Source organism: Odontesthes bonariensis, chromosome 5, assembly GCF_027942865.1.
Source record: "Odontesthes bonariensis isolate fOdoBon6 chromosome 5, fOdoBon6.hap1, whole genome shotgun sequence".
Lineage (NCBI taxonomy): Eukaryota > Metazoa > Chordata > Actinopteri > Atheriniformes > Atherinopsidae > Odontesthes > Odontesthes bonariensis.
In genome coordinates this window covers 15,170,492-15,189,011 of record NC_134510.1, presented here as the reverse complement: position 1 = coordinate 15,189,011, position 18,520 = coordinate 15,170,492, and the positions used below count along the sequence as shown (strand labels likewise).

Here is an 18,520-nt window from a genome sequence, read left to right as displayed (position 1 = left end):
CATCATGAATTTTCCAAGTTGTACTCAAAGAATCTTCAACTCCCCTTTTTATTTACTTTCGCATTGCTGTAAGTGTATTTTAAGCGTTTGCATCACATGATTAAAAATTTAAATAATAGGCAGCCGAAATGACTGAACAGCAGCCGTAAACTGAATCAGCTCTAATGAAGGAGACGCGCAGCGTCAATGGTGTCCTTAAGTAGCTTCTCAAACTGGCCCGACAGGTCATTTAAGGACATCTTGGCAGAAAGCCGTAACGGAAAGTGAATGTTTTTTACGGCCCTCTGCACACTTTTTAACACCCTACTGCTTTGTAGACTTCTAATAGTTTACTCAACCACCTGAAATGTTGGCTGTAGTAGTATGACAATAGGCATTTTTTTCAAGTTGCCTAAATTTTTAGAGCCCCGAAAGTCGCCGAGGAATGACGTCAGGACGTATCACATTGAATGATGACGCCGTTTGATCATTAAAAAAAATCAGTCGATAAAAAAAATATCTGAGAATTAGGTCGGCAAACAACACAGGACCGACGGTCTAGTCATGAATAGCTGCTTGGCCGTCTGCTTGATGTTTAAACTTTCACAAAGACGCGCCTCTGGCGGAAAATAACCTGTTCCGACGAGGAGAGAGATGTCCGGTGTTTCCAGCATCTGCAAACGAGAGCTCTAGCCGTTAGACCGGTCCGTCTGTCTGTCCGTCACTCGGCTGGGTTTTGGGAGACCCGCGAGCGCTAATAGCGTTGACGCTGCTGCCTCCCCGGCCAGGCTGGTTCTGAATGGTTAGCCTGGGGAAGGAGAAACACCGACAGATCCCACCAGAGACAACCTGGAGGCTGTTCTGACGAGACTCAGGAAATCACTCCACGCTTCGTCTCCACAGCCTGGTAGCAACACAGTGCACATTTCTGTAGTTGTAGCAAGTTTACCGCCAGAAGTGATAATGACTGGCCCGGCTAACACTGGCTAGTTGGCCCAAATTATCTATTGACTGGATGCTGTAGAGCTAATTTAGACCTCCTTATATAAAAAAACAATGGTTGCTTTGTCCATACTTTAATCATTTTGAATTGGCTAGCTCACACCTCCACAATATCATGCTGCTAACTCAATTCAGATGAAATCACGATGGCTGAGCAGCACAGCATCGTGAACACAGTTGTTACCACTGCATAATGAACTGACACAGATTTTTACCAGCAGCAAGACATGAAAGGTTGGACCAAAGCATAATACAGTTGTATTACAGGTGAATATTTACACATTTGTTGTGTCACTGTGCATGACTTGTTAGTACACACGACTGTAACCATCGAGTTAAAACTGCTATTACTATCAATGAAAAGGCACTTGTTTTGTTTTAAGGAGGCAATGTGTGTCATCAGTTAAAATGTGGGTAGTCCTTGTCTTACTCAAATTATTTTTGTAATGTTCTCATGTGGTTATTACGAACATTACTGAAATAATCCCAGCCCCCAAAGTCCTCTGCCTTTCTTCATTGTGTGTTCATGTCCCATAGTTGTTCTTGTGAGGGAATTGGATAAAAGTTTAGCTTGAAAGTCAATCATGTATTCTTAATTTGATATAATACAGCGGTATACTCCTTTTAAAAATATACCTGAAGGCCTTAGTCATTTAAGTTTTGTGGTGGAGAGTGAAGCCTGTTCTTTCAGTCCACTTTTATCTCTTTGGACAACCTTCCTTGCCCACATGGTCTGGACAGTTTGTGTTGCATCCTTACACGGCAACATCCCTTTGTTTTCTCACCCTACTGATGCTTCACACTTCCACATCCCACCTTACCTTTTTGTCCTTTATTAGAACACTAAATTGTGCATATCCTTCCTTTTCTGTGTGAGCTCTCTGTGTTACTAACGTGAGCCAAGAGGGTGACGGCATGATGACACACAACGCAGCTCAATAGCAAAGAGACCCTGTCTTTTCTTTTCTTTTTTTCCCTACTGACTGGTTCCTACTGTTACTCACTGAGGATTTTCGAGCCTTTGACATTAAATCCGAAACCCCGGATACTGATTTTCTAGATATTAATTAGTTGTGAACACTTTACTTGAATCATGTTTGTCAAGTAGTCATTTAGTCTTTGAAAATTAGTCTGTTACAAAGCGCAGTAGCTTGAAGGAATTTTCTGAGTCACAGAAAAAAGCCCCCAAATTATTCATTGTACACAGACAGGACCCACTTTAATGATTTACTCATTGTCACCGATTCATTTACCTACAGTTAGTTGGAAGATGATTTTTTTATTTGCATATAACAGCATATCACACTATTGGTCACAAGCAGCTATAGATTTTTATTAAGAGTAAATACATTTACAATCAATTTGAAGAATGTTACAGTGTGTTTCTAAAAGCGACAGATATTCTATATATGCAAAAGAGCCATTTCAAAAGGCTCAAAATAGAAATACACAATATATTTTCTGTATGTTGGCCTCTTATCACCCACGATATTTCCCCTTTGTTGCAGCAAATTAAACAACCGTTGATTTAAACGTAAAATCTCGAGCACCAAGTGTGACTTTGTCGTGTTTGTTTTGTCTCTCCCATCAGAAAACCAGCAAATCCAGGACCCTGGCATGTGAGCTCATCTACGTACAATATGTGAACCTCAACAGTTCGGCCACAGATCGTCTTTACCTCAAGTCGAAGTGAACTGTTCGGTTTGACAATGTCAAGTCGCCGGAAATCCACCACACCGTGCATGGTGCTGCCTTCTGATGTGGTGGAGCAGCAAATTGTTGAAGAGAAAACCGAAAGGACAAAGGAGGAAGAGACGGGGGATGAGAAGGACGAGGGGAAAGTGAAGGGGGTAACTGAGGGGGGACCGACTGTAGCGGAGCTTGGTCACGCTGTAGTGGTTGTCCCCACGCCACCTGATGCAGGTGAGTCTCTGTCACGGATAATTAACAAGGCCATTTTCTAGGCCGACATCTCAACCTTATTGTAAATCTAAACTGACAAAAAACACATTGGAAATACATGCCCAAACAAACTGTTCTGATCACCACTGTAGATGAAGCAAGTGTTTCCACTGTTGAGGATAACACAGTCATCAGCGCCTCACTGAAGTGCAGAACCACAGATCCTCCTGAGGATCCGACTGGCGATCAGCCGATCCAGGAACAGCCGAGTGATTCGCGTGAGGAGGGCGGAACAGACCCTGCAGCTGTTTCTGCCATCTCTCTTAGCAAGACTCCTATCATGAGGATGAAGACCAAATCTGAACCCAAGAAAATCGCCGTGTCCCTGAAATCAGCAGATGAGGCAGCAGAGGGTCTGGCAGGAGGTGTTGATGGGGAGTTGAGTGGAGAGCAGGAGCCTATCGAAGCCCCACTGGGACCAATGACACCTGTGGAGATGTTTCTTCATGACCCCATGAAGTTTGGGGGAGGCGGCTTCCTGGTCAGCTCGCCATCGGAACAGCAGAGGAAATCATCCATTTTAAACCCCACTATTCTGCCTGCTGGCCTGGCACAGGTAAAGAATGGAGATTATTATGTGTTTGTTACATTTTTCAGTGGCTTTGTTGTAAGACTGCCATGTTTATACCTGCATGTGAAAAGTCAAATACATGTTTCCAGACTCGACAGCAGCTTGGAGACAGAAAAACCTCTGGAAGATTTTGGAAAAAGGATGCCGGGATTAAGTTAAACATTAACAGCAGGCCTGCAGTTGATGAATGTTTTGTTCAGGGAACAATACAACCGGACTGTCACTTGCCAAATAGAGCTCATGCATGATTTGACCTTTAGCAGTATGTCACATTAGCAGCCACGGTATTTCTCAGTTCACTCCCTCTTTTCCTTGCTTCCAGGTGCTTTCTGCCTTCCAGGCCCAGCAGAGTGCAGCAGCGGCGGCGGCCGCTCAGCCGCAGCTACTGATTCCCCTCAGCAGTATCCCCTCCTACAGTGCAGCTATGGACACCAACCCCCTTCTGGGCAGCACTTACAAGAAGTTTCCTTACCCATCCATGGCAGAAATCAACAGCCTGGCAGCACAGACACAGTTCACTGAGGAGCAGATCAAGGTAAAAAGAAAAAAAAGGAAAGAAAAGCATGATGATTTTTTTTGTGTGAGTAGATTAATCTTATTTTTCACCTGTTTGTGTCAGTTTGTAGATGTGGCTGAAATTTTACATCACAATATCACTGATGGACCAGTATGGATTTTCAGGTCTAATAACTATATCTGACAGGCAATACTTATGTAATGTTAAGTGTTAATATTAATGTTTAAATGTGAAAATGGTTGAGACAGAAATTACTTTTTTGGACTGAGGTGATATTTTGTCTTCTAATATAAGGATTGCACAGTTTAGAGAGTCAGCTGTGTTGTACTTCAGCTGATACGAGGAGTCAGAGGGAGGGTCGATGCTTTCAACCTCAGAGTCTCAAAGATGGGTCCTTAAACACTTAAGCTTAGACACATTTTGCTGGCATCGCAGAATCAGCTAAGACACTTGTGAGAATGGTGACCTTGGTTAGAGTGGTGTATTCTGCAATGCCAGCTCCCTTGCACACATAAAGCCCTGGCCCTCTAGCGTCGAGGGTGGGCCTGACGCTTGGAATTGGAATTTGGAAAATCAGTCACAAAATCAGAAACACCCCCAGGCGACTCCAGTGGCTTTTATTGTAAAGTTGCTTTACAGGAGGGCCGCAAAGAGAGAGGTGAGGAAATGCAGCAACAGGCCTGGGCCGGGACTCCTGCGTAGAGGAACTTTAGCCTCTGTAGAATGGGATTCCAGCTCAATCAGTTGAGCAACTTGACACCCCTTAATACTCTTTCATTTTTAAGTAAACGTTACAGTTATATTTACGTGATCCCTGCATAGGTTTGGTTCTCAGCCCAGCGACTGAAACACGGCGTCAGCTGGACTCCAGAAGAAGTGGAGGAGGCTAGAAGGAAACAATTTAACGGGACCGTGCATACAGTGCCTCAGACCATCACTGTCATACCTGCGCACCAGCTGTCAGCAGCTGCTAACGGCCTGCAGTCCATCCTGCAGACCTGCCAGATAGTGGGCCAGCCTGGCCTTGTGTTCACACAGGTAGGTAAGGAATGAACATGTGTTACATTTGAGCCAATTTTTTGGGGGGACTTTGCAATATACCTTAGACTCTCAGGTTTTTTGCCTTTCGATCATATAAACATGAAAACATCATTGTAAATCCTGCACACATTAGTTCAGCTGTTTGTTTGTTTTTTTTGCAGACCACTGCCATAAATACTTGGTTTACCAACAGTCCTGAATTCCAGTAATGTTAGATAATCTACTGAGAGATACTGAACTGGCTTTTCTAATAAGGATTGGTTATATTTTATAAAATTTTAGAGAAAAGGAGGGTACCTTTGCCAAAAAGTATCCACCAACAGAAGTACCTGAAGACAAAAAGCAGTTAAAAAAGTGAAAACAGGATTTGTTGAGTAAGCAGTGAGCACAATCACCCTGAATGACATGTACACCTCTGTATGTACACCTTGTAGGTTGGTCCAGGGGGGAATCTTCCAGTGACCAGTCCCATCACCCTGACTGTGGCAGGGTTGCCCAGTCAGTCCCAGAGCTCCAGTAGAGTTTCCTGTCAACCCACTCCAACAAACAGTGAGCTGAAACGGGCTACCACAGTCCAGCCTCCCTCTCTGTCTCCACAGGTTGGGACACCACTTAGATCTGGTTCTGCTTGGTACCCGCATTCAGCTCTGGCACTGAATGCGGGTTTGTATATATGTATTACTTCTGGCTGCACCAAAACTTGGCCCTCTGGGACGATAGAGATATCTTGACTCTTGCTGTCTGCATACCAGTTTATGTTTTTCTAGACCTCAGTCGGTGCAGAGAATGACCACATTGGTACTCCTGCTTGTAGTAACTGTATTTGTGAATTCATGGAAGTTGCAGCAGTCTCACCTGTGGCTGTTTTGTCTTTCTCCGGTCATGTGTTAGATACTTCAGTGTTTGACATTGCACAGCACAAACACTTGATTAATGGATAACTTTTTCCCCTCTCTCTCTAAGGAGAACTCGGCCCTCAGTGCTGACACATTCAGCATGCGACCTAAGAAATCCAAAGAGCAGCTGGCAGAACTGAAAGCTAGCTACCTGAAAAATCACTTTGTTACTGATGCAGAAATTGCCCGGTTGATGAAACTCACCAATCTGACAAAGGGTGAGATCAAAAAGTGGTTCAGTGACACCCGGTACAACCAGCGCAACTCCAAGAGCAGCCATGTCATTGTTTTCCACGATGGAGGAGGCAGAGGTGGGAGCGGCTCCAGCAGTGCTGCAAACACCACGATCGTTATTGACTCGAGCGATGAGACCCCCATCTTTCCCCATCCGCCACGCACTCCTCCTGTGAAGGAGAAGGAGTCTCGACCCAAAACATGGAACCCTTTCCCAGACTTCACCCTGCAGAAGTTTAAGGAGAAGACGCCAGAGCAGCTGGTGGTGCTAGAGGAGAGTTTTGAGAAGAGCAGTACTCCGTCAGACGAAGAATTAAATCGTCTGAGAACAGAGACCAAACTGACACGGAGGGAGATTGACGCGTGGTTCACTGAGAGACGAAAAATGCCAGCCGTGAGTACTTCCTCCTCGGAGTCCTCTGAGGGAGGAAAAATGGAGGCAGACACTGGAAAGACAGGAGAGGGAGGAGAAACAGGAGAGGTAAGCACCTCTCCTCTACCAGCCACCTCATCTCGAAGGGGAAGTCAAACTCCTCCTGGCAGTCGCAGTAAGCAGCTACCCAGCAGCAGCAAGAAAGACATAAAAGATAAAAGTAAAAAGTCTCCGGAACAGCTCCATATTCTGAAAAGTGCCTTTGTGCGGACCCAGTGGCCCACACCAGAGGAGTACGACCAGCTGGCAGAGGAGAGCAGCCTTCCTCGCCCCTACATTGTCAGCTGGTTCGGGGACTCTCGCTACTCCTGGAAAAATGGAAACCTGAAATGGTTCTTTCAGTACCAAAGTGGCAACATCGAAGGACCAAACAGCGGAGGTGGTGCTAAAATGGGAGGCGGCAGCGGAGGTCGAAAAAGACGTGGTCGAAATCGTGGTTGGGGGCGATCCCGAACCAGGAAGCAGCCAAGGAGATCCGCCTCCTCCAGTGCAGATCTTATCAAATCAGCCCCGTCAAAGAAATTCAAGACTGGTAGGGATGTCCTGAAGGAATACTATCTAAAGCACCACTTCCTCAACGAGCAAGATCTGGATGAGCTTGTCACTAAGACTAACATGAGCTATGAACAGGTAATATATTTTTTTTATCTGAAAATTACATTTTATTGTGGCTCCATTTCCCTTGCTGGCTGATCCACAAAAGGTCAGAGTTTCCCACACAGTGTTAGTTCTTGGACAGGCTACCCAAATATGTTTGACAACCCTCTCACAAATCTTTATTATTTACAACCCAAAGCGGTGAATTGAAATAGTTTAAAGCTACATACAGAATTTTCATTCAGCCTCCTACCCATCTTTTTCTATCACACATAGTACATCAGCCCCCGCACGCTTAATGCAAACACACTGGATCAAGACGCAGTCAAAGTAAGAATGCTCAGCATTGTTTCCAGCTTTGTTTAGCAACTTTAAGACCTCTTCTCAGAAGCTTTCAGCACTTATTTTTCTTTTTTTTTCTTTCTTAAAAAGAGCACCCAGCAAAAAATATGGCAACGCTATGAACAAACTGTAATTTTCTTCTGTGTAAGACTGTCTGTCATTCCTGCTTTCTCGGTTTCAAACACGGACAGGGAGACCCAGTATAACTGCATTACCATTAGAAATTCAGAATTAAGTTCTGTTCAAGCGCAGTCTGTTCAGTGAGTGGCAGAATGAACTGGAAACACTGGACAATCTTACGGGTTTTCTGTTGCAGCATAAATAACAATGAGTAAAAATATTGAATAATGACAAAAGATATGTTGTAAGATTAAATGAAATACAATTGTGATGTACCACTCCCCTCCGCCAGCACCCACGAGTACAGTCTCATTCTGTGGGAAACACAAGACAATGATCCATACGGTCCATCCATCTATTTCCATGTGTGCTCTTTTCTATCACAGGTTGTAGATTTTAAATGCGACTTGATTTCAAGTTTGTCATTGTTGAAGGATAACATCTGCCCCAAAGATTTATTTGATTGAACTTACTTTAGCCTAACTACATGAAAAAGCGTGTATTCCTGTAATAGGATCAATCCAGGTGCTAAGCCCGTTAAGGGAACTCATTACTACATCTTTACTCTGTAGGGATGAGTTGAACCACACCCATCTTCAAACCTTCACCTTTATTCGCCTTCGTTTTGATTTTTAAAAGGAAACATGATGCTTTTTTTTGTTTGTTTTTCTCAAAGTGACACCCTTCTCCCGAGGCATTAAAGAACTGTTTGTGACATGGTTTGGTCAAAATAGCAGAGATACAGTACGACACCTCCCTTCAAAGCCATGAAGTTTCAGCTCTTTTCATAGCATTTGGTTTCAGGGCATGAATGAGCACCTCGACTCCACTCCAGCCCTCTCTCATGTTTTCTAATTGAGACCTGTCCTACAGTTTGGAGCTACAATGCGAATATAAATTTGGACTCAAATTAAATTCAGTACCCCTCAACCAACATTATTACCATATGAGAGAGCATACAGTACCTAATCTGAGATCTGACAGCAGGACACCAGCAAATTTATGGGCAGTTTTATTCTCAAATACATACATTTCCCTAATCTGGAGTTTTGTCATGGACAACTGTTATTGATCACACTCGTAAGCGCAATGTCACGAGTCATTTGTTTAACTGGTGACACAGCGCACCACAGATTGAAAGGCTGAAGTAACCTTTTGGGCAAAAACAGTCCAAAAAACATGTTGTTATTCCTCCATCTCATACTGACGCTGCCAATCCTGGGATTTACTGTCGCTCCATCGTTCTGCGCTTAAACGGCTGCTTAAATGCTGGTGCATTCAGTGACAAATTGGATTTCTAAGTCTGGATATAAAACATTAGACGAAGTACTTGAGCATTACTATCACGTTTCCTTCTTAAGTGAACTTATTGCTGATGAGAATCTGTAATTAAGCAACTAAGCAAAGGCAAGAAAGTCATATGTTATTAATAGCAACACCTGGGCCTTAGCCTTTCATCAGCTGAAACTTGCACAAATTCCGTGAAGTACATGAGTACACGACCTGCAGTCAACACCCAGTTAAGGCGTACCTTTGTCTGTCAAAAGGTGCGGGAGTGGTTTGCAGAGGTCCAGCGGCGCTTGGACGTGGGCTTAGATCCCTTCCTCGAGCCGGCTGTGGGGAGAACAGACGGAGACAAAGGCGCACAGGAGCACGAGGGGACGCAGGGAGAAACGTCAGTGGCCATCGAGGAGCAGACCGGCACGGGGTTGGGAGAAGAAGATGATGAGGATGAAGAAGAGGAGGAGGAGGATGACGGCGATGAAACAGACGACAGTGAGGTTTGGGAGCCATCACGTAGCGTCAGGAAATCTTTGTCCGTTTCTGAAGACTAGTGATTGTGGGAGGCAGGATGAAACATGGCTGAATGTTACAAGAAAAATACAGTTGTGATCAATGCCGGAAGGCAGTAAGCTCAACTGTTTTGTCGCCGATTTGCATGTGTAATTATTATTTTTACGATTTTTAAACCGTTTCCAAATCACGTTCCACTGAGACTGAAGGATTAACTTTAGCCCACTCTCTTCATACTATTAGGAATCAAACTTTGATCAAGTTGGTAAAGCTGCCACTAAACAACAGCTTGTGAAAAGAAACTCCATGATGTGCAGTCTTCAAGCTCAGCTGACAACAAAACCTCCTGAGTTGAAGTAGTTATCCCGAAATACAGGCGTTCAAATGAATAATGACTGTTTTCAGTTTAATGTCAAATGGTGAGGGCAGTTCACACTGTCATGCCAGGAGTTGTATACTGTAATGAGCACATGATTCAATTCAAAATTCAATATGCAACGATCTGAATGTTTCACCACGGATCTTGAACTAAGATATTAATAAAAAATAAATAAATTCAATAAAAAAGTCTTGATATAAAGGTGCTGAAACATGTCTCACAGCTAAATGTCACTGTTGAGCTACACTCGCAGTGATCACACAGCTAACTGTGAGGTTGGTTTTATATGTTGATTTTAGCACGTACGAGGAATCATGTCAAGCACCAGATCATCAGAACCAAGGTTGTTTCAACCGACGTGAATTTACAGTGACCGTATCTATCTGAGGCAAAGGCTTCGCTCGACGGTAGAAAAAACAAAAAACAGTAAATCTTAATGTTGAATGAAAGCGTTTGAACAATGCAGGATGTCTTCCCTCCCTGCGGGCTCATCACAGGATCTCATTAATATCATTGATTTTTAACTGAACCCCTGTGGATGTGATGGAAAAGATGCCACAGAATCTGTTTAATATGCACTGCTGTTAATGTTTTTAAAACTCTTTGTTCACCGTTATGATCGAAAACATCCTGTGCCGCTCCGATCTTTTGCAAGTGGATATGTAGATTCAGACAGTGCAAATGTGCTGTGCCAAAGCTGAACGTGTTGCCTCCCCGGCAGTGAGCTACAGTCCGCTGCAGAGGCATTTTTTGTGAACTAAATAATGCCCACTGTGAATTGGACCTTTGGCTGCACAGAAACGACAGAGAAACTTTTGGTGCAGTATTTTACTGCCGGTGGATGTCAGCGTAAGCGCCAGCTACAGATCCTGGGTGCTTTAGGAGTACACCTGTCCACATCTGACCATCCTGTGACATGACTGCAGTCAGTTAACAGTATTCCAAGTAATAATTTGAATCCATTCTGCACTGAAGCGAAAAACCCGAAGCACCTAAACTGAACTTTAAAAAAAGAAAAGAAAAAATGCACTTTGTCTGCTCGAGTCGACAGTGGACTGAATCGTGATTAGGCACCTTTCTCTCATATTATACCATGTAATGGCTCTGAGAGGCTAAACCTTTTTTTTGTATGACTACAAACTGAACCAGTATTTTGCCTTTTTTATTCTTAGTATGTTTTTTGCAAGGAGGAATATTACCAGTGTATGATTTTTAAAAACAAATATGATACAGTCTGTGTTTTAGAGTTGGATGTTTTTATGGCTAAAAACAAAAAAAGAAAATAGAAAAATCTTCTTTGCCGTTTTCTTTCACCAAATTGCACGCGTGTTGTTTGTATCACTTTAAATGACACTCACGACATTTCCTCTATGGCCCTGTTTGGTCGAACGAATAACTGCACTCATGATGCACACCTCCCCAAATGTGTTCTGACGATGTTTTTGGTCCCCTGAAATTGCTCACAACACGTGGAAACATGAAACACGGTTTAAGGGACCTCTTCAAAAGACAGAGAACTGTTAAACTAAAACAGATAAGTCTTGTACAATCTGCAATAGTTGTGAAGAAAGCACAGTGTGGCCTTTCCTTTATCGTAGGATGTTTTTTTCCCCCCACACTTTCTTGAATTAAGACGACGCGACAATAGACCGAGCACAGTCTCAACTACTGTCCTTCACCGATTGGGGAGAAACTGAAATTAAGCTTTTCTAGAAAACCTATGTGCCTACATGGCTTGTATGCTTGACTGAACTTAAGTTCACAAACTCTTGACTGTGGAAATCCAAAATCTACTTCCAGAAGAGGCATTGTGAAGTTTACTCTGGCGACTCCTCAAACCTGATGGTTCTGAACTCGATTGAGGTTTTGTCGCTTGTCGCACCAGATTTTGGCATCTTTTGGATACAATTTTTCATTTGAACGAGCGTCTCGGAAACAAAAAATGTCTGTCGGCTGTAAAAACTGGCTTGTTTTTTAGGAAACGAGGGGAGAGCTGAAAGAACAGCTCCAAAATGTTGAAGTATGGTTTGGCCATTTACTGCATGCAGTAAGCAAGACGAACAACGGCTCATTTTGTACATATTATATGTTCGCTTCGTATACTTGGGTGGGACAGTAGAAGTCTAATCTGGGCTAAGCCACCTGTCTAGATTTTATAACACCAGTTACGTTTTCTTATCTAATTCACTAAAGTCAAAGCTTGTAGTTTCATGCTCATGTCCCCGACTCAGCTTTGATTAGCAAACTTCATTTTGTATATATGTCACCAGCTCAAATATAGTCTCTCTATAGTCAGAAGTTTGTACCCCTTTAATAAGCATTTGAGGGGTTTAGTCCACAGGTTAGGTTTCCTGCTCCCAGGTATCCAGCCCCCATTCTCTTACTGTTTGTTCTTTTCTTACATTTAAGTCTGTTCTGAATCATTTTATATGCTTATATCGACAAAAATACCGTGTCCTTTTCAGATAGTCTGACGGTGGATTGCTTGCTAAGAAGACAGACTCATAATACAAAATGTATAATAGAATGGTGCTTTGAAATAGAAAAACACTTATCGTGTTCAGTCTGTGTGGCCCAAAGTGGCTTTTTGGTACTTTGGTTGCAAAAAATGCAGAATCAGAACTCAGTAGAAAAGACATACACTTAAGGAGAAGAATTTCTAGAGAAAAGCTGCCGGAAGAGTGTGGGGATGTATTCTTTCTTTATGGTCCAAATTTGACCCTGAACCTAAAAGACACATTTCAACATACGCAAAGAAACATTATAAGTCACAGAACCATGTGAAATTGTATGAACGACACAGTCGCTTTTTAGATTTAAGAAGTTAAAAGACGTTCATTTGTCATGACTATAGAACACAGTTCTAAAATGAGGCTTTGGAGTCAGCTTTCCAAGTTAAAAAGAGAAAACAATATTTAACAATAGTTACTGTTTAATTTTGGACATATTTCAACAAAATACAGATAGCTTTTTTGGACAAGATTTCCACAACTGGCAAATTATTGGTAGAAATAGAAACAAATTTCCCCAGCATCTGTTTACGTGCCATGTCTGCTCACTGAGTTGGGATTCTGCATCCAACACTCATTGTGTATCCCAGTTAACCCTGTGCAGTAGAGCTAAGAGCCGACATTGTGATCTGAGTAGTTTACCTTGCGTCCTGCTGTGCTCATGTGTGATATCTGTAACCTTTGCTGTACCTATGCTGTGGTCCTTGCTCATTTTCTGTAATTAGAGAGGTAGTTAGGTTGAATGTTCCGTACAACAATCAGAGATTCACGTGTTTTCACCATACAAGCTCCAGCTTTATTACAAAGATGAAAAAAAACACACCCTGTCAGGATGGTGATAATGTACCGTAGAAATGAAACTATCTTTTTAAACTATTTTACAGTGGACTTTTCAGCATCGTTGTCTGTCCTAATTCTGACTTGCTGAGTTTTTTTTCTCCAAGTTACCGCTTGTAGGTTTTCTCTCGGTTTTGCTTTCTTACCCGAATCATCGCAATGATCTCTAAGCATTTATATTAAGTTACAGTTGGTTCAGTTGATACATATGATGTGGGGAGAATGCATTGAATTTACTGTATGCTCTATCTTAATAAATGGGCTAAAGCCAATTTAAAGTGATATTACTCCTGACTTTAAATGACACCGCTTTCAGACCGAGACTTAATTACCTTGCAAATAAGCTATAAGACTTGACCACGAATTGGCGTTCAAAGATGATTTTTTTGTTAACAGCGTTCATGACCAAACAGTTTGATTTGGATTTACTTCCTGTCCCGGTCCACTGCACATCTGAAGTACCCGTCATAAGCTTAAGAGGTCATGATCTGCGGTACTGCTTTTGGAGAGCTGAGGACACTTACTGCGCTTGTCAGCTTGTTGCTACTAAAACAATTTGTGCAATGGTCATTTGAAAGCCCAGCTCTTAATTATGCTTGATTTCTAGCTTGATTTAGAAAAGTTATACATTGTTGACTTGTTTAAGGACAAAACTACAACTAACTGCTTTTAAAACTGAGCTATACTTGTTCATTCTATCAGTTCAGAGTTGTTGCCCTGGTGCCTTTAATTTCACTTAGTTCAGAGTCAAGTGTGAGTTGTGTCAGTTAGCGAAAACACATATTTACATATGTAAACTTACCAATAATACTAGCCATTGTTGGTAAGTTTTCATATGCAAATTAAAAGATGCAAAAGTCTAGAGGACTTTATACCATAATTCCAGCCCTGAATTGAAACTGGGAAACGTGACAGCAGTTTATTTTCATATGGGCAGCTAGGAAGGAAGTAAAATGAGAAGGGAAATAAATAAGCCGTGTCTGAGAGAGGGGATCATATGAACATCAGTGTGGAGCGAAGAAAAACCTGCCAAGGTGAGTGAAGTTAGCACAATCTGAATTGTTAACTTTTCCTCCCAGACATTTATTTTTCATAGACGAGGAGGCCTCTGTGTACAACTTTTCTGCCTTTATTCATCTGTGTCCGCTGATGTAAAACAAATCATTTCACTAAACAAACTTTACTGTTTTTGCCCTCCAAAGATGCTGTGGATTCTGTTGTTCATATGTATGATTGGTAAGTTCCTCATCTGATTCATGTTACAGTATACCATGCCTCCGTATTATTACCAAGGAATAAAAATGCTGACGATGATAGAACTAACAACTTAGTTTTACTGTGAACTGAATCATTATTAAATTATCGATTCCTCTAAGCAGAAAACAGCAATATTAACGAGACTTGTCTTAAAGCACACCTGTCGTGTCCCAAGTATTTGGTTTTCTTCAGTGGATGAGTAAACACTGTGCCGCTGTATGATCTAGGCTAATCTTCAGGGCAAAAACAGTGTGAGATGTTGTTTGATTAAGTTTATGACTGCATCCTTTTTGTGAGCAGGACCGGAGACAGGACAGGGGGAGACAGGACAGGAGAAAAAATGCGGTGAGTATGAGATGAGTTTGTCACAGTTCAAAAACACCCTCTTTTACACAGTAGGAGCAGATATGCTGTGGATTCTGTTGTTCATCTGTATGATTGGTAAGTTCCTCATCTGATTCATGTTACAGTATACCATGCCTCCGTGTTATTACCAAGGAATAAAAATGCTGACGATGATAGAACTAACAACTTAGTTTTACTGTGAACTGAATCATTATTAAAGAGGACTGAAGTTGAGCTCTCTGAGCAGAAAACAGCAATATTAACGAAACTTGTCTTAAAGCACACCTGTCGTGTCCCAAGTATTTGGTTTTCTTCAGTGGATGAGTAAACACCGTGCCGCTGTATGATCTAGGCTAATCTTCAGGGCAAAAACAGTGTGAGATGTTGTTTGATTAAGTTTATGACTGCATCCTTTTTGTGAGCAGGACCGGAGACAGGACAGGGGGAGACAGGACAGGAGAAAAAATGCGGTGAGTATGAGATGAGTTTGTCACAGTTCAAAAACACCCTCTTTTACACAGTAGGAGCAGATATGCTGTGGATTCTGTTGTTCATCTGTATGATTGGTAAGTTCCTCATCTGATTCATGTTACAGTATACCATGCCTCCGTGTTATTACCAAGGAATAAAAATGCTGACGATGATAGAACTAACAACTTAGTTTTACTGTGAACTGAATCATTATTAAAGAGGACTGAAGTTGAGCTCTCTGAGCAGAAAACAGCAATATTAACGAAACTTGTCTTAAAGCACACCTGTCGTGTCCCAAGTATTTGGTTTTCTTCAGTGGATGAGTAAACACCGTGCCGCTGTATGATCTAGGCTAATCTTCAGGGCAAAAACAGTGTGAGATGTTGTTTGATTTAATTTATGACTGCATCCTTTTTGTGAGCAGGACTGAAGATAGGAGAGGAGAACCAATGCAGTGAGTATGAGATGAGTTTGTCACAGTTCAAAAACACCCTCTTTTACACAGTAAGAGCAGATACGCTGTCAAATGAGTTAAAAAAAGAAAAGAATAGAGGACCAAAAGAATCAACTAAGCACGAGCAGCACACAATTTAATGTATTAATTTCTTCCCAACATTATGCTTCTGCTGCCAACTTTGAATCTGATCTGAATTCAGATTGTTGTCATTTTGTGTTCATTCCGTGTTTTTAAGGTCCCACCCTGTCACCGATGCAAACATCTTATTTTCTCTTTAATAACCTACAAAGGATGCAAATGTTTGAAAATCCAAAGACTTCTGGGCTGGACTAAGCCGCCGCTATTTGAAGCTCCTTCTGACGCCCTGATTCGTCGTGTCAGAACATGAAAGTATGACGTACGAGCCAATACGCTGAAGTGAAACGGTGTCATTTTCTCTTTTCCTCTACAGAGAACACTCTGAATCTGACCAATGCAACAACATCTCAGTCTTCAAACCATTATTTCAACCCTGTAAACTACACTTCTGACAGAGCTATCGATGGGAATATATCAACATGTTCCAATACCAAAGGAATCCACAAATCCTGGTGGAGACTTGATCTGCACGGTGTTTACAACATTTCCTGTATCTCTATATACAACATAGCCAAAGACCATACAGATATGAAAAATTCTAAAATCTACATTGGCAACTCCCTAAAGGACAACGGCACCAGCAACAAGGAGTAAGAACCTCAAGTTAACTTGAGCTGCTTGATTTCACATTTTCAGGCTCCGGCTTGTGTTGGGTCTCCGGTATACACACAATTTCTGGGCCCAATAGAAATTTCTAAGGAACAGCCCTAGTGATGACATAGATGGTTAAAGTTAACTGTCAGTGTCTGTAGAATACTGGATGTGCTGAAAACGTTGTTTTTGATAATCTGTGCGGTCAGTCATCACACAATGTAGGTTTTACTTACTTAACTTACAGCTAAATGTTCTGATGAAATTGTACAATTACAGCTCATAAACTGGCAAAACACGGATGATGCGGTTTGAAGAGGTCACTGCTTGCTTTACCTTTTCCAGCTTCAACATCTCACTAGTCTTGCTCTTCCAGACATTTTTGTTTGTTTGTTTGTTTGTTTGTTTGTTTCACAGGGTTTGCACAATTTGTGAAATAACAAAAACAGATTACAATACCTTTAAGCCTGACGTGCCAGCAGTGGGGCGCTACATCATTGTGACCATCCCAGATAACAAGCCTGTAATTCTATGTGAGGTGAACATCACTGCTACTGTGAAAGGTGGGTGTAACACTCTCAGCTCTCAAACTGAGGCATAGTAACAGATTAGTAGCTGCAGACAAGTTGAGTTAAAAAAAAAGTAAGATAATAATCCAAAAGCAAATACCATGGTGCTATTAACCAACATTAGTAGACTTCAGATTTCATCGTGAATATATTTGTATGACTCCAACTTGTCAACACACTATAAGAAAGGCTGCATTCAGGATGTCAACAACAGACGAATACAGAACTCAAGGTTTGTTGTGTAATGCCCTCTGACGTGTGTGTGTGTGTGTGTGTGTGTGTGTGTTCCTGTTTCACACCGTTTAAAAAATAAATAAATAAAAAATCATCTGTAATAGTTTTGTTTCCCTAAGAAACTTTTGAGCTGTGCAGCATTTTATGCATGACATCATAGTTGGTCATTTGCTCTATTTGCATGCGGATTTAAAGAGCAGCTCCAGGGGGCCTGTGTTTCAGCGCATTTCTGCTTTTCTCTCGGAGAAATGTACATGTTTGTTTCAATGTGACGAGGAAGCATCAGAGTGAGGTGGAGCTGATTGAGGAATACTCTGTCCTGATCAAACTGAAGCATTTTTTTTCTCCCTCTAATTGGCTTTCTTGAGTTACTACACCCGTTTGGCAGATCAGTGTTTTCAATTGTTTAATTTAAGTTCGATTAATAGTTTTTTTGTTTTTTCTGTTGTCTTCCAGAATCCCCCTTTGTTCTCATCAAAAAGAAAATGATGTGGGAAGACGCCTTGTACTACTGTAGAGATAATTACGAGGACCTGGCCTCCATCCTTGATGAAGAAGCACAGACCTTGGCTGAGCTGGAGGCTGAGAAGGCAGACACTGGCTTTGTTTGGCTGGGCCTTCACTTCACCTGCACCCTGCAGTTCTGGTTCTGGGTTGATGACCATAGTGTACAGTTTAAACACTGGCTTAACGATAACGAAAACAAAACGGCAGACTGTGCCATGAGCGGTGCCATGGAGAAAAGCAAGGGCCACTGGGTCGTGAAGTCTGACTTTGACAAGTATAATTTCATCTGTGCAAAGTAAAAAAGAAAGAGCACATTACTTGGTTTAGTTAGTTTAATTAGAGAAAGAGTCAGCCTGGTGAAATGATAATTGTCTTTTCAGTATGTATCAGAGGTAAATGGTTGTCGTGTTTTTTTTTTCCTACTGTGTAACTGACCACTTTTGTGACAACGTCTGTGACATTTCTGTAAACGTGTCCTGCTGTTGACTGGTGTCTCTTCTTTCTTTTCTTTTGTTGTTTTCCTTGTATCGATTTATAGAATCTGAAATGATAAGATTAAGTTGTTTTACCCTTTTTTATGGAAGTGGGTGCTTGACTATAGAATATATATTAATATTTCTGTTAGCTGGGTCATTGGGTTCATACTATATATATATTGATATATATGCATCTCACACATTCACTGATATGCATAACTTTGTCACTGTTTGAAAATAAATTTTGGAATACATTAATAA

At 41.7% G+C, this 18,520-nt stretch overlaps 2 protein-coding genes across 5 annotated transcripts; both read left to right on the top strand.

Annotated features, from left to right (window-relative positions):
• Nucleotides 1-439: 439 nt before the first annotated feature.
• zhx1 (zinc fingers and homeoboxes 1) lies at nt 440-13,496 on the top strand. Of its 4 annotated transcripts, none has more exons than XM_075464992.1 (9): nt 440-886; nt 1,203-1,248; nt 2,573-2,904; nt 3,036-3,499; nt 3,837-4,049; nt 4,854-5,069; nt 5,507-5,671; nt 6,036-7,265; nt 9,242-13,496. In XM_075464992.1, the coding sequence occupies exons 3-9, from the start codon at nt 2,691-2,693 to the stop codon at nt 9,527-9,529; spliced, it is 2,790 nt and encodes a 929-aa protein (XP_075321107.1). In that variant the 5' UTR covers nt 440-886; nt 1,203-1,248; nt 2,573-2,690; the 3' UTR covers nt 9,530-13,496. The 4 variants fall into 4 exon arrangements, with proteins under 4 accessions (XP_075321107.1, XP_075321109.1, XP_075321110.1 ...); XM_075464994.1 differs by having other exon boundaries at nt 1,200-1,248; XM_075464995.1 differs by lacking the exon at nt 1,203-1,248.
• Nucleotides 13,497-13,834: 338 nt separating this feature from the next.
• Nucleotides 13,835-18,513, top strand: LOC142379753 (uncharacterized). The gene is made up of 8 exons (XM_075464996.1): nt 13,835-14,248; nt 14,417-14,450; nt 14,772-14,816; nt 15,242-15,286; nt 15,712-15,741; nt 16,196-16,472; nt 16,891-17,036; nt 17,733-18,513. Exons 2-8 carry the CDS (start codon nt 14,417-14,419, stop codon nt 18,080-18,082), a joined length of 927 nt encoding a protein of 308 aa, XP_075321111.1. The 5' UTR covers nt 13,835-14,248; the 3' UTR covers nt 18,083-18,513.
• The last annotated feature ends 7 nt before the right edge of the window (nt 18,514-18,520 follow it).